This window comes from Elephantulus edwardii, unplaced genomic scaffold, assembly GCF_000299155.1.
Source record: "Elephantulus edwardii isolate Elephantulus edwardi_28Jun2011 unplaced genomic scaffold, EleEdw1.0 scaffold00028, whole genome shotgun sequence".
NCBI lineage: Eukaryota > Metazoa > Chordata > Mammalia > Macroscelidea > Macroscelididae > Elephantulus > Elephantulus edwardii.
In genome coordinates, this window is record NW_006399778.1 from 10,952,893 (window position 1) to 10,966,536 (window position 13,644).

General features: G+C 35.9%; 1 protein-coding gene across 5 annotated transcripts in view; it reads left to right on the forward strand.

The window, feature by feature from the left end:
• EIF4G3 (eukaryotic translation initiation factor 4 gamma, 3) overlaps nt 1–13,644 on the forward strand; it is a 427,927-nt gene that overhangs the window by 226,479 nt on the left and 187,804 nt on the right. For 3 of the 5 annotated variants that reach the window (XM_006883568.1, XM_006883564.1, XM_006883567.1), the window contains one exon: nt 8,255–8,363. The exons of 1 other annotated variant lie outside the window; for it this stretch is intronic. In XM_006883568.1, the coding sequence (XP_006883630.1) occupies nt 8,255–8,363 (109 nt within the window). The remainder of the gene's footprint in view (nt 1–8,254; nt 8,364–13,644) is intronic. One more of the 5 variants, XM_006883565.1, reaches the window with a different exon arrangement.

Sequence of the window (13,644 nt, forward strand, 5' to 3'; positions counted from 1 at the left end):
TGCTAGGAAAACAAACAGATTCGTCCTGGAAAGGGTTAAACTGGGTGGCTCCTTGGAGGAAGGATTCTGAGGCTCCATCTAGCATACTTTGGACATGTTGTAAGGAGAGACCAGTCCTTGGAGAAGGACATCATGCTTGGGAGGGTGGAGGGACAGTGCAGGAGGGTAAGGCCCTCTATGAGGTGGATTGATTCAGTTACTGGTGTAATCGGGATGGCAGTGTCAGACAGTGTGATTGGCACAGGGCAGAGCAGAGTTTTGGACTGTTGTACATAGGGTCACTATGAGTCACAAGTGACTCGATGACACATAAGAACAACAACAGCAGAGTAACTGCAACAACTATCCAGGATCTTCTGTTGTAACCCTTTTAAAGTTGTTAGTGGTGGTAGCTGGGCACCGTCTAGTTCTTCTGGTCCCAAAATCATGGAAATTGTGGTTTGTGTGGTTTATTAGTCCCCTAGACTAATTTTTTCAGAACTTCTTTGCTTTTCTTCATCCGTCTATGTTCCAGACAGGGAAATCAATGAATTCTTCCATGGTGGATAGCTACTTGAATGTTTTTAAGACTCTTGTCACTATTCTCCAAAGATCTAGAACATTTTTGTGTGGACTAAATTATGCCAGTTGAAATTCCTGTCCCTCAAGATTATATCCTGAAATGCCCCCAAAACAAAAACTCATTCTTTGGGAATATTTTATTATGATCAAGAACCTTACAAACAAACAAACAAAAAAATAAATAAAAAAAGAAGCTTACAAACTTTGGCTCTTATTATCTCTGCTTTATAAATTAATACCTTTACCTCATACATCAATGAAAATTCAGAAATATCATCTCCTAAATTGATGCATAGTAATGAGTGTAGTCCTTTTCACCTCTCAGATATCTGTTTGTCTTGCCTGACTGTATATCTAATTATAAGTGGATGATTCTTATTTGTGATATTAATTTTTGCTCCTCCTCCTCCCCTTCTTTTTACTAATTTTTATAATGAAGGACTCATTCAAGTTATGCTTTTGTAACAGTTTTATTTTATTCAACATACTGTCCTCTAGATTAATCTCTATTATATGGTATTTTACAAATTTTTCTTTCATGTTCTTTGATGTTACATAATATTCTATTATATTTATGTATAATAATTTGTTTATTCATTTATACATTGATCAACAGGTTATTTGTTTCCCATTCATATTGTAAACAATACTGCAGTGAACTTAAGTGTGCATATATCTGTTTATGTTATAGCTCTTATTTCTTTAAGTTATAAGCTTGGTGGTGGTATTACTGGATCAAATGGTATTTCTATTTCCAGCATTCTAAGGAGGCACTAAAATCTTTTCCTTAGTAGTTGCACTGCCTTACAATACACACCTTCACCAGCATTTGTTGTTACCTGTCTTAACAAACTTTGTTTTTATCATTGTGATAATTTTTTTGTTTGCCTCCCTCTAATGAGGTTCATTTGGAGGGATACACATCAATAACCTGCGTTATAGAGATGGCTCACCCGTGTTTTCCTGAATATGAGGAAGATTTGAAACACTTGTTGCAGAAGATTAAGGAATGCTGCCTTCGGTATGGAGTGCTTCTCAATGTCAAGAAAACAAAGATTCTTACCACTGAGCCAATAGGCAACATTATGATGGAGAGGATTTTGAAACTATCAGTAGCTTCATTTTACATAGATACACAGTTAACATCCTTGGTACCAGAAGTCAGGAAATAAGGAGATGGATTTTACAGGGAAAATCTGCTGTTAGGGACCTGTCCAAATTATTGAGGAGAAATGATGTCAGTTTGAGGCCTAAGGTGCATCTGATTCAGGCTGTAGTCTTTTCCCATCACTTGCTGTATATCTGAGAGCTAGACAGTGAATAAGTATGGCAGAAAAAGAATTGTTACCTTTGAGCTGTATTGTTGGAGAAAAGTAATGAACATTCCATAGGCAGTCAAAAGAACAAACATATCTCTTGGAGAGGATGTAACTGGAGTACTTTTTGGAGTCAACAATGATGAGGCTACATACTTTGGCCATGTTGCTAGGAGGGGCTATTCTTTGGAGAACAGCATGATGCTGGGAAGGGTGGTTGGTTAGCAAAGGAGAGGAAGACCTTCAACCAAATGGATTGACATGGTGTCTGCCACAATGGGCTCTTAGGTGTCAGAAAATGTGAGGATGGTGCAAGAGAGAACAGGTTTCAGATCTTTGGTTCATAGAGTCGCTATGAGTCATACATGACTCGATGGCACCTAACAATAACAGTGTTGTTGATGATGGTGCTCTGTTGGACTGTAGATAGATTATCACACTCTCAACCTAAAGATGTAGCTTCAAATTCACCCACTGCTCCACAGGAGAAAAATAGGTAATCTCTTTTCATAGGATTTACAGCCTCTGAAAACTTACTACAAGCTAAGTTATTAGTCAGTTTTAACTTGATAGCAATGAGAATTTCAAAATATCTAAGGAAGGAGGCATAGACCACAGGGATTTGCATCCATAAGCCATTCCCCTCTGGCAGATTGGATCCACCAGCAATTCCATGGGACAAAGAAAGGAAGTCTCCTTTCATCTTGTTTACAGCCTCAAAAACCAGTGGAGGGTCAGTTGTGGATTTCAACTTGAGAGCAATGAAAACTTAATAGCTAATGATCTTGAGCATTTCTTCATGTGAAGAAATGGTGAATTTTCTTTTTATTGCTTCTGCCTATTTTTTTAAATTAAAGAGTTTATGTTTTTCTTACTGAGGTTTTAAAGTTTTCTGTTAATTTTAGAGGTAAGACCCTTGTCTGTTTTATCACTGCCAAATATTTTTTACAGTCTGTAGGTTCTCTTTTACTCTTTTGCAATAATATTCTTATTGGACTAGACCCAGATATGGACTTAATTTGAAAAGGTTCTAATTGTCTAATTTATTCTTTGTTCATTGTGCATTTCCAGTTATGCTTTATAATCTATATTATAGATTGGGAGCTCTAGATTTTCCCCAGTATTTTCTTTGGTATTTATAGTTTTATGTTTTATTCCTGTGGTTTTATGTTTTATACCTAAGTCCTTAATCCATCTTGAATTAGTTTTTAGATGGTGTAAGGAATTTATCTTTTCCTTTTTTCCACCAAAAAGTATCTGGTTTTACCAGCATCATTTGTTAAAGAGAATATCTTTTCCTCCACTTAATGGATTTCAGCTTAAGCTTTTGCTGTGATATCTCTACACATTCTTTGTCAAATCCAAGGATAGGAGGATTTACCCAGTATTCTAAGATTTTTCTTTTTTATCTATTTTACGTTTTAAAGGTATGAAGGAAGGGTCCCATTTCTTTTGTGGTTTGGTTTTTAGGGGTGAGTATTTTTCAGATGTATGTGCCTCCCCTAATCCCCCAAGACTGTAAGCTCTACTGAAGCCTATCCACCATGAGTGACCCAGTTGGTATTCTAAAACCAGTGACATAGTTTCCAGCATCACAGCAACATGGGACCTACCACAGTAAGGCAAACTGATAGACAAGTGGTCATGACTCTTCTTAGACCTTCCTTATCTATTGTCTAACTTCCATTAGCTTACAAAGCAACTGAAAATACCATGACTTGTATCAAGTGCACCTTAGTGTCCTTTTAATCATCACCACCAACACCTCCTTCCCTACCCTGCCCACGCCCACTCTTTCCCTTGCTGACCATTTAAAAACATAAAGGCTTCTTAGCGCATAATCTGCACCAAAGCAGGTATTGTCTGCTTGCCTATAGTTTGATATCCAATTTCTTCTGTTCTTCTGCATTGTCGTTCATAAGATTTAAAAAGAAAGCAAAGGAAATATACCACTTTCTAGGCAGAAACAATGTGGGCTATGTTAAAAGAAGTGAAATTTAGATTATATTAAGAAGTATTTGAGACCAACTCCAGAATTTCACACCTATGCTACTAAAATGTTTGGTACCTAATAGGTAAACACTATGGCAAAATGAATGAACTTACTTTATTTTTGAGCCCAGGTGTACCATTTTCCCTTGATGCTACTACTTCAGATACAGTATATCGTCAACAGATTGCCAAGTAGAATTAATGAGAGAGACTAGTTCTTAGAATATCAGGAATCTGAACAGGGCAAAGGGAGCACTACTTGTTTTAAAATCAGGAAAGGTATCCATCAAGATTGTATCCAATCTGTATACTGAATAAATCATTCAAGAAGCTGAACCATCTGAAGGAGGATGTGGCATCAAGATTTCAGGAAGTCCTCAACAACCTCTGTTACGTAGATTACACAAGATAACAGATGCAGAAAGTGAAGAAGAATCACTTCCTGTAGAAGATCAAACACTACAGCTTCCAATGTGAATTGCCTCCAGAAAACAAAAGACCTTAGCACTGGACCAACAGACAGCATCATGGTAGACGGAGAAAAGATTGGAGTGGTCAGTTACTTCATTTTACTTGCATCCACAATCAACACTCATAATTGCAACAATCAAGAAATCAAGAGACATATTATGTTGGAAAAATCTGCTGTCAAAGACCTTTTAACAGTGCTAAAGTGTAAGGATATCAGATGAAGGTGCACCTGATTCAAGCTATGGTATTTTCAGTTGTTTCTTAAATGTCTCTGAAAGCAGGCAATGAATAAAAAAGAGTGAAGAAGAATCTATGTCTTTGAATTGTGGTATTGGCAAAGAGAATTGAATATGCCATACAATACCAAAAGAACAAAGAAATCTGCCTATGAAGCAGTGCAACAGGTTGCCCTTTTTTTAAGGGAATGTTTAACATTGGTATGAATAATTAACTGTAGCAGTATAGAAAGAATTGTTAAATCAAACCTGAAAGTCAACCTATACATTGTTTAGTATCTTCATTGAATCCTCGTATGTTTTGCTATTGTAAATGCTGTCATTTTTCTGTAATTACTAGAAGAGTACTCAGTAGCAGTTTTCATTTCCACTCCTAAAGAAATACTCTCTCTCTATGAATTACAGTAATAAATACGTAATAAAATGTTTAAAATTTAAAATATAAATAAATATATGTGTCTGGCATTCAGTATGACTGTTCAAGTCATTACATTTTGATTTTTCTGACTTTTTAATTCGATAAAATAGATCGTGTTTATTTGTTTATTGGGAAGATACAAAACTATTTCTAGTGGACTACTTATAATTTAGTTCTTTAAAATGAAGATATTTAGGGAGCTCTAGTGGCCTAGAGGAAAGAAGCTGCCCTGCAATCACAAAGGTACGAGGTTCAAATCCACCAGATGCTCTGCTGGAGAAGGAGGGACATTCTCCTCCTGTACCAGTCAGATCCGATTTGACAGTACACACACACACACAAAGTAATAAAATAGAATGAAAATATTAGAGATTAAACTAAAATTTAAAGAAATTGCCTAATTAAAATGAATCTAAATTAAGATTTTGCCATTGGACCAATAGACTGCATCATGATGGATGGAGAGGATATTGAAATTGTCAGCAGCTTCATCCTGCTTGGATCCACAATTAACACCCTTGGTATGAACAGTCACGAAATAAGTAGACACATTGCAATGGAAAAAATTGCAGTTAGGGACCTTACCAAGTTATTGAGGAATAGTGATGTCAGTTTCAAGAATGAGGTGCATCTGATACAAATCATGGTCTTTCTGATTACTTTCTGATTACATTGTCTTTCTGATTATCTGAGACCTGGACAAATGACTAAGGATTACAGAAAAAGAATTAATGCCTTTGAGCTCTGGTGTTGGACAGGAGCACTGAACAGCCCATTATAACCAAGAAAATGAATAAATATGTCTTGAAGAGGGTACAGCTGGACTGTTCGTTGGAGGCAAGAATGATGAGGCTTTGCCTTACATACTTTGGGCATATTGCTAGGAGGTATTCCTTGGAGAGGGACATGATATTGGGAAGGGGGGAGGGTCAGCAAAGGAGAGGAAGACCCTCAACCAGGTGGATTGACAAGGTGAATGCTGCAGTAGGCTCTTGTGTGTCCGGAAGTGTGAGGATGGTTTTGCTTATAGCGCTGCTATGAGTTGTACTCGATTTGACGGCACCTAACAACAACAACAACAAATCAAGATTAAAGCATATAATTATAAACTGATTTATTATAGCACATTAACACTATCTGAAGCTTATAGAATGTTAAAATTTTAAGATACTATAGTATCTCCATTTCATTTTATGGCTATGGAAATTTCAGAAGTAACATCTTGGAGTTTTTTATATTTTTAACTGAATTCTACATATTTGGATTTGGAACAATCAATCTGTTTTTTACTTCTTATGAATATTAATATTCAATTTTTAATATTTATTAATCTAAGACTGTCAGTTTAAAACTGGAGAAATCTTTGTTAATATGACTGAAGATGTTGCAATCTTTTTGATACCCACTGATATATTTATATCTCAATAACCTATTATCATTTAAGAGATTTACATTATCTTAGTATCTCATCTGACAACAATCTTTTTTACCGTTGTCTTTTATTATTATTAGTTTCTATACAGTTGGCATTGTTAATTTTCCCATCCTTTCAGATAAATCATACAATTTGCAATTCTTTCTTTCCTGGGAAATATGGATAATTGTATGGATAAATGCTGGGTTGTGAAGTGTTTTCTTTATTCTAGCTCTGTCTTCTGCAAGTAGAATTGAACTGGTTAGTATTTTATTGTATAGCTCTGAAACCTTTCCAATTTTTAAATTTTTATTCTACAAAGACTTTTTCCCACTGAAACGAAATATTCAGAGTAGAATAATAATAACAGTACTATTCAATTGTTTGTCCATGACTAAAGTGAAATAGTAAATCTTCATTTTTTATTATGGAAATATAATTTTAATAAAGTAGAATTTTAGTCTTTATTTAGAGATAATTGTGAGTTGTGAGAGTTTTCATGGTATAATGCATAGATGAAATTACAACATTTCTTCCCTCCTATTGACTATAAATAAATAGCAAATAGTCCATGGATAGTCTATAAGTAGTCAAATATGAATTGCATGTTATATATAGTCTTTTCATCATTGTTACTTAAAAAGCATCTGTCATCATTAAATCTATATCCACAAAATATATTTTCAAGTCAGTGACTTTCAATATGAGATGAATTGACACAGTGACTGCAGCAATGAGCTCAAGTGTGTTAGAGCAGGTGAGGATGGTGGCATATATAGGACAAGATTTAGATTCTTAGGGTTGCTTTGAGTAATTCACTCAACGGCACGTAACACCAACAACCTACCTACTTTCTCATACACCTTCAAATCTCATTCCCTTCAAATAAAACCAGAAATGTGCAGGGAGCTCTGCTCTGATGGTGCTGACATAATTCATATAGGAAACTGTAACTACCAAAAATAGACTTTAGATCTCCGAGGAGAGACATCGCTTTGTTATGTGGCTTTTGTGTAACCCTCAAATTTGGAAAGAAAACCTGCTTTGAATGTGTTGTAGAATGAATGTTCTTGTCTTATATAATTCTTGTTCCCTCTAAGTTGAACAATGGCTATGGTTTTTTTCAACTATTCTGCTTGGATTTTCATGGACCTGATTTTTATTCTAATACGTTGGCTACAAAAAATGAGAAATTCCTCGTAGTTCTGAACAGCTAGTATTTACTCAAATATTTGACTGAAAAGATACTAATTTTTGCCAAGAACTCAAAGACATCTTAAGGTAAAAGTGTGACTAGGCACTTTCCAAGTTATATGGACAAATTATACTTTCCAAATTATATGGACAAGTAGCAAAAATCAATCTTATTATTGTTTTCTCAAATTAGAATTTGGCCTTCACACTACTGTATTTTTCTTGTTCTTGCTTTTGCAAGAAAAGTACTTGGCTAGGTAATTTATTATCTTTTCCTGGGATGATGCTAAATTCTTTCTCATGTTTGACAGTTATTGTTAGATCAGAAAGTCTGCTTATCCTTAGAAGGAACTATGGAAAATGTATTGATGACTGTTGTGCTGTCTTTTCTTGCTGTGGCTAATAGTAATCATCTTTTTTCCTTCTCCTTTCCTGCTACGTCTTTTCCTTCCTACCCCATCTTCCCATGTACTTTTTGACTTTATTAAATTGGCCTATATATTTTTCCTTGCTTTCCTTTTATTTTTTTCCTTTTAATTTTTATTTTGTAATCTCCTACCCCATTCTGTCTGCCCCACTTGCTTGGGTTCCATGTTGCTAGTTTTTATGTTCGCACGCTCATTATCACCCTTTTTTGTACTTCAAATCCCAGCAGCTGCCCAGCCAGGTCCCCGAGCACAGCCCTGTGGTATATGGGACTGTGGACAGCGTTCATCTTGCTGCCAGCACCCCTGTCACTGCAGCTAGCGACCAGAAGCAAGGTTTGTGTATAACTGTTTTCCTCCCTCTTAAATTTACTCTCTTCTTTTTAAATTCTGTCATCCCCAGCATTCAAGCGAAAAATTCAAACATCTGAGGATTATTTATTTACCCAGTTTTAAATAGAACTTTGAGATGAAACTGGTCTCGGAAAATTGAAACAGAAATGGTTTAAGTTTTTTCACTACAAATGGCCCACTGTGAATATCTATTTATAGAGAAAAGTTTAAGTACCTTAAGCGGTTGTTTTAGAATAACATTGGGGTGGAGATGGGGATAAATCAAAGTGTATATTACTTTTTAGGAACAACATAGTCGTGTGTGTGTGTGTGTGTGTGTATTACATTGGAAGCAGGAGTGGCATCCATTTCCTAAACAATATGCCTCCGAAAACTCTTAGAACTTTGGTAAATGTTGATAGTTGTAGAGGCCTTTTGTTCGTAGAGATGCTATGAGTCGTGCTCGACTTGAAGACAATCAACAACATAGTATGTTATTATATTTTTACCGTCTCTTACTGTTTTTCAGAAAACACAGTTTTCTTCTGACATTCTGTGCTTCTATAGTCATAGTTGGAAATAGCACTGAGTTCTACTCCTAACTCCTTTATGTACCTAATTATTTAGTTGTCAGAGAATTACTCACTTTAGGAATCTCAGATTCTTCACTTTTAGAATAGAATGAAGCTCAGTCATACAGAGTTGTTACAGAAACTAAGATGCCTACCACATTAAAAGCACTTAGTCTATTATAGCAATTGTTATCGGAATCCTGATAAGGCCTCTACTCCTTCTGACTTTGAACATGAAATAAATGCTTCCAATGCATTTTAAACTGTAAATAGAAAATTGTAAGGGAAATCTCATGCCAGAAAATGAGATACTGTGTCTTTCTTTGCTATTATTTAGTTGCATTTTAGGTTGACTTTCACTAAAATTGGGAAATAATTCTCACTAGACACAGGAAGAAACAAATAACTTCTGAGTATACTTTTATGATATTGATGACTTCATTCACAAAAATAATGTACATTTTCATCTGATACCTTGAATTATTGATTTTACTAAACTCTTCGTTCCATAGCTGACTCTTGATAAATACTGTTGTTATGTGCTTTCAAGTCAGAACCAACTCATAGATGACCCTTTAACAGGTTTACAAAGACTGTAAGTTACACAGGAGGAGATTGCCCATCTTCACCCCCCCTCACCCCCCATCTTTTTCCTGTGGAACATCTGATGGATTCGCACCATCTGCCTTTGGGTGGATAACATAGTTCCTTACCGCTAAAGCCACTAGAGCTCTCTATTGGTAAATATACATTCTAAAAAAATATTCCTTAAAAAAGCATTTGGAAATTAGCCAATAAAGTAAAATGGAGGTATTTAATAATTTAATATTGGGTATTTTTTAAAAAACTAAACTGAATTAATTGTAGTTTTAAAGCCTCTTGAAGAAGCATATCTAATTCCTGATATTAGTGTTTTTGCAGAGCATGAGAAAATAATTATGGTGTTTTAAAATAAAAAAGTTAATTTCCCTTGAGTTCTGAGGAGTCTACTAAAATAAACTTGAGTGGGGACAAGTCCTACATTATTAGATTGTTCTATTGTGTTTGGTCTTTTTGCTTTTAATAAACTCATTGCCACTTGATTGGAACCAACTCATAACTAGCCCTCCTGTGGTTTTCGAGAAGCTGTATATTATACAAGAGATTATCCTCTCTCTCTAACAGAAGTGTTGATGGATTTGGACTGCCAGAGAGCACCGCCCTCGGGGTTAGGAGTGCCACTCCCCACACACTAGCAACATCAGAGCTCCTCCTCTGCTTTTCATAAGATAGTTTTAAATAGAGAGTAGTAGTTAATGAGCCTTAAACTTGGTATGTTTCTAAAAGTTGCACGGCCTAGTACTACGTTTATCAATGTGTGTGTGATCCTCCATTGAGATTTCAAGGATCTTTCTCATAATAAGGAGACTGTATATCTTTGTCCTTAGGAGCCACAAGTTGGATTTGAACCATTAGAGACACAATGTTTTGATTAACAGTGCAACACCTACAGGCTGTGCTACCAGAGCTCCCTAAGTCCATATTGGTATTTGTATTAATGAAAATCAATTTTGTACTTCCAAACAGGAGGAAACTGCGCTGTGAGTCTCAGGCATCCCGATGGCACATAACAACTTCCAAACTATAAAGTACTTTTGAATCAGCTTTCAGAATTTTAACAGTCTAGCTGAAGAATAGTTTTTAGCATATTATGCCTAAAATTTTACTTCATTTGCACAGTCTGATGGCCTAATGGCAAGAAGCTGCGCTGCAATCCGAAGGCATGAGGTTCGAAGCCACCAGCTGCTTGGCAAGAGAAGGATGGGCAGTCTCCACCCGTGCCATTAACAACGTTTTTGCTAGTTAGAATTATGATGGTAGTAGTGTGGTTGTGTACCATGGAGTCAGAACTAACCCACAGCTGAGCCTGCGGCGAGTTTTCAGAAGCACTTAATCGCTAGGAATGAGAATGTCCATCCTTCTCCTGTGAAGCAACTAGTGGATTTGAACTGTGTGCCTTCAGGCTGCCATACAGCTTCTTACCTCTAGGCCACCAAAACTCCCTGATAATATTATTGTAAACATACTGAATACATTAATACAGCCATATAAAGATACCTTAAAATAAATCTTCTCTGAAGATTGTTTTAAAGATTCTTCTATACTTGTGATACTAAGAAAAATTTTATAATATGCCCTGATGATGATAGTTCTTACTTGCCTTTGGGGGACAGTATTATCTTATTTGACATTATTTTTTTTTTTTTCAAGAAAGCATGGCAAGGTTCTCTAAATTAATGAGGCCTTTGTATTTTTGGAGAGAGTGAAGCCCAAATTCCCCTTGGAGGCTAGGATTTTGAAGCTCTGTCTTACATACTTTGGGCATGTAGCCAGGAAGGATCACTCCTTAGAGAGGGGCATCATGTTTGGAAGTCTGGAGGGACAGCGCAGGAGAGGAAGACTTCAGATGAGATGGATTGATACAGTGACTAAGGCAATAGGGATAGGTGTGTTGGAGTCAGAAAGACTGGCGCAGGTCAGGGCAGGCTTCAGAGCTACTGTACATACGGTGTCTGTGAGTCGCAGGTGACTAGAAATCACATAACAACAATAGATTTTTAGAGAAATGCAAATTGTCTCAGTTTTTTTGTTTTAGCAGAAATGTTAGTAAAATCACCATTTTCATTTTATATAGTTAAGATGAATTGGAAGATTATGAAAAGAAAAATGTATATTTTAAATTTATTTGATAGAGCTTATGAGAAACTCTTAGAAACTATTTCTGTCTTCCCCTTATTACCAACTACTCACAGAAAACTGAGTAACTATTTTAAATTTCTACCTGTAGTCTGTTAATGTATAAAATCGTTTTTATAGTTGTTGTTATTGTGTACGATCGAGTCGGATCAAAGGGTAGCTGACCCTCCAGTGGGTTTCAAAAGCAGTTAATCACACAGGAGGAAATTGCCCATCCTTCTCCTGCAGAGCAGTTGGTGGCCTCGAACCATGTGCCTTCAGGATTGTAATACAGCTTCTTGCCACTAGGACACCAGAGCTCCCTGTTTTCATAGTAATGTTTTTTTTTAACAAAATCTATGAAAATTCAGATAGCCTTAATAAGGATTATTGTGTTTTATTATATAAAATCATCCTTTTTCTTTACAGTTGTTGTTGTTAGATGACATTGAGTCAAGTACGACTCATAGCAACCCTATGAACAACAGATCTGAACCCTGTCCTAGCCTGTGCCACCGTCACACTTACTGACTTTACAGTTAGACATTTTTAATTTTCTTTTTAACCAAAAATTCCTTTTTAATTTAATGTAGGATATAAAAATGAACTGTTTCTAATATTATCACCAAAAACAATAGACTGCATTCTGTAGTTGTGCTGTTTTTCCTGCCTTAATATGTCATTACTGAGAGAGTGTTCTGGTGATAAAGTAGCATAATAGTTAACTACATCATTGGTGGTAGTGAGGTTTAAAGATGATGGTCAGTACAATGGTGTACCTCAGTTTCTGGCATGTAATAAAGGCTTACTAAATGTGAGCTACCATTATTTTTACTTTTTCAAAATTTTTAGTGTGAACAACTGAAATTCTTTATAATAGACCTATGCGCTGTGTCCCAAATATGTATGGTACTCTGTGAAGACCTCAGTAACCTATAGCTTAGCTTGAAAAGAGAAAAATGGATGAATGAATTAAAATCTTCATTTGGTGTTTGTCAGTGATTGTTGTTTCCTGTTTAAAAAAAATACACTCAGTCAGGTGTATTAAGGATACTGCTTGCTTAAGTAAATACAAGCAAGAGTTAGAAGATGCATATGGGAAGAGTGAAGCACCTGGTAGTGATCTTCAGTTCAGTGAATGATATTCTGCAGTAATTCAACCACGCATTGCAGTTTTGTTCCATTGGCATTTTGGACAAGGCTGATAGTTTTCAAAGGAACTCTGATAGTGCCTTAAGCTCTCAGCTGCTAACTAAAAGATCAAGATTTTTAACCTATACATTGCTCCCTATGAGAAAAATGTGTTAGTCTGCTTCTGTAAAACTTCACATTTAGACACTTTATGATGCAGTTCTGTTCTGGCCAGTAGAGTTGCTATAAGTTGGAATTGAAACTGTCTTTCATATTGCAGAACACTTAGCATCCCGGATCCCTGCCTATTACTCACAGCAGCACCCTCCCAGTCAACTCAACCAAAGATGACACTTATATGTTAATTTGGCTCCACCATCATATGAAAATGAAAGTGGGATGGTTTTTCCCTTCTCATAAACAGATAAAAAGTACAGAAAATAGCTATAAGCATAAAAAAACACAGGACTCTATTATTTCTTCAGGTAGAACCATTATTAATAAGCTCTGTGTAACTTGAAGCTTTTCCTTACATATATTTTGACAGATTATGTGTTCAGATATAGTTTGTGCTGTGTATGTATGCCTGGGGTTGTGTGTTGTAAACAACTTTACATGCCACTTTTTATAGCCCATTTTTAGTGATTGTGTTGTAGCCTCTTATATGATCAAGATAATGGATTTTTATTGTCCCCCCCAAAAAATCTTTCTTATATATGTATTTTATAGCCTATATATGATTTGTGTTGTGTGTACTGTTGAATCAGAACTGACGCATAGCTGACCTTCTGGCTGATTTTAAGAGGCAGGTAATTTTAGGGAGGAAATTACCAATTCTCCTGCAGAGCAGCTGGTGTATTGGAACT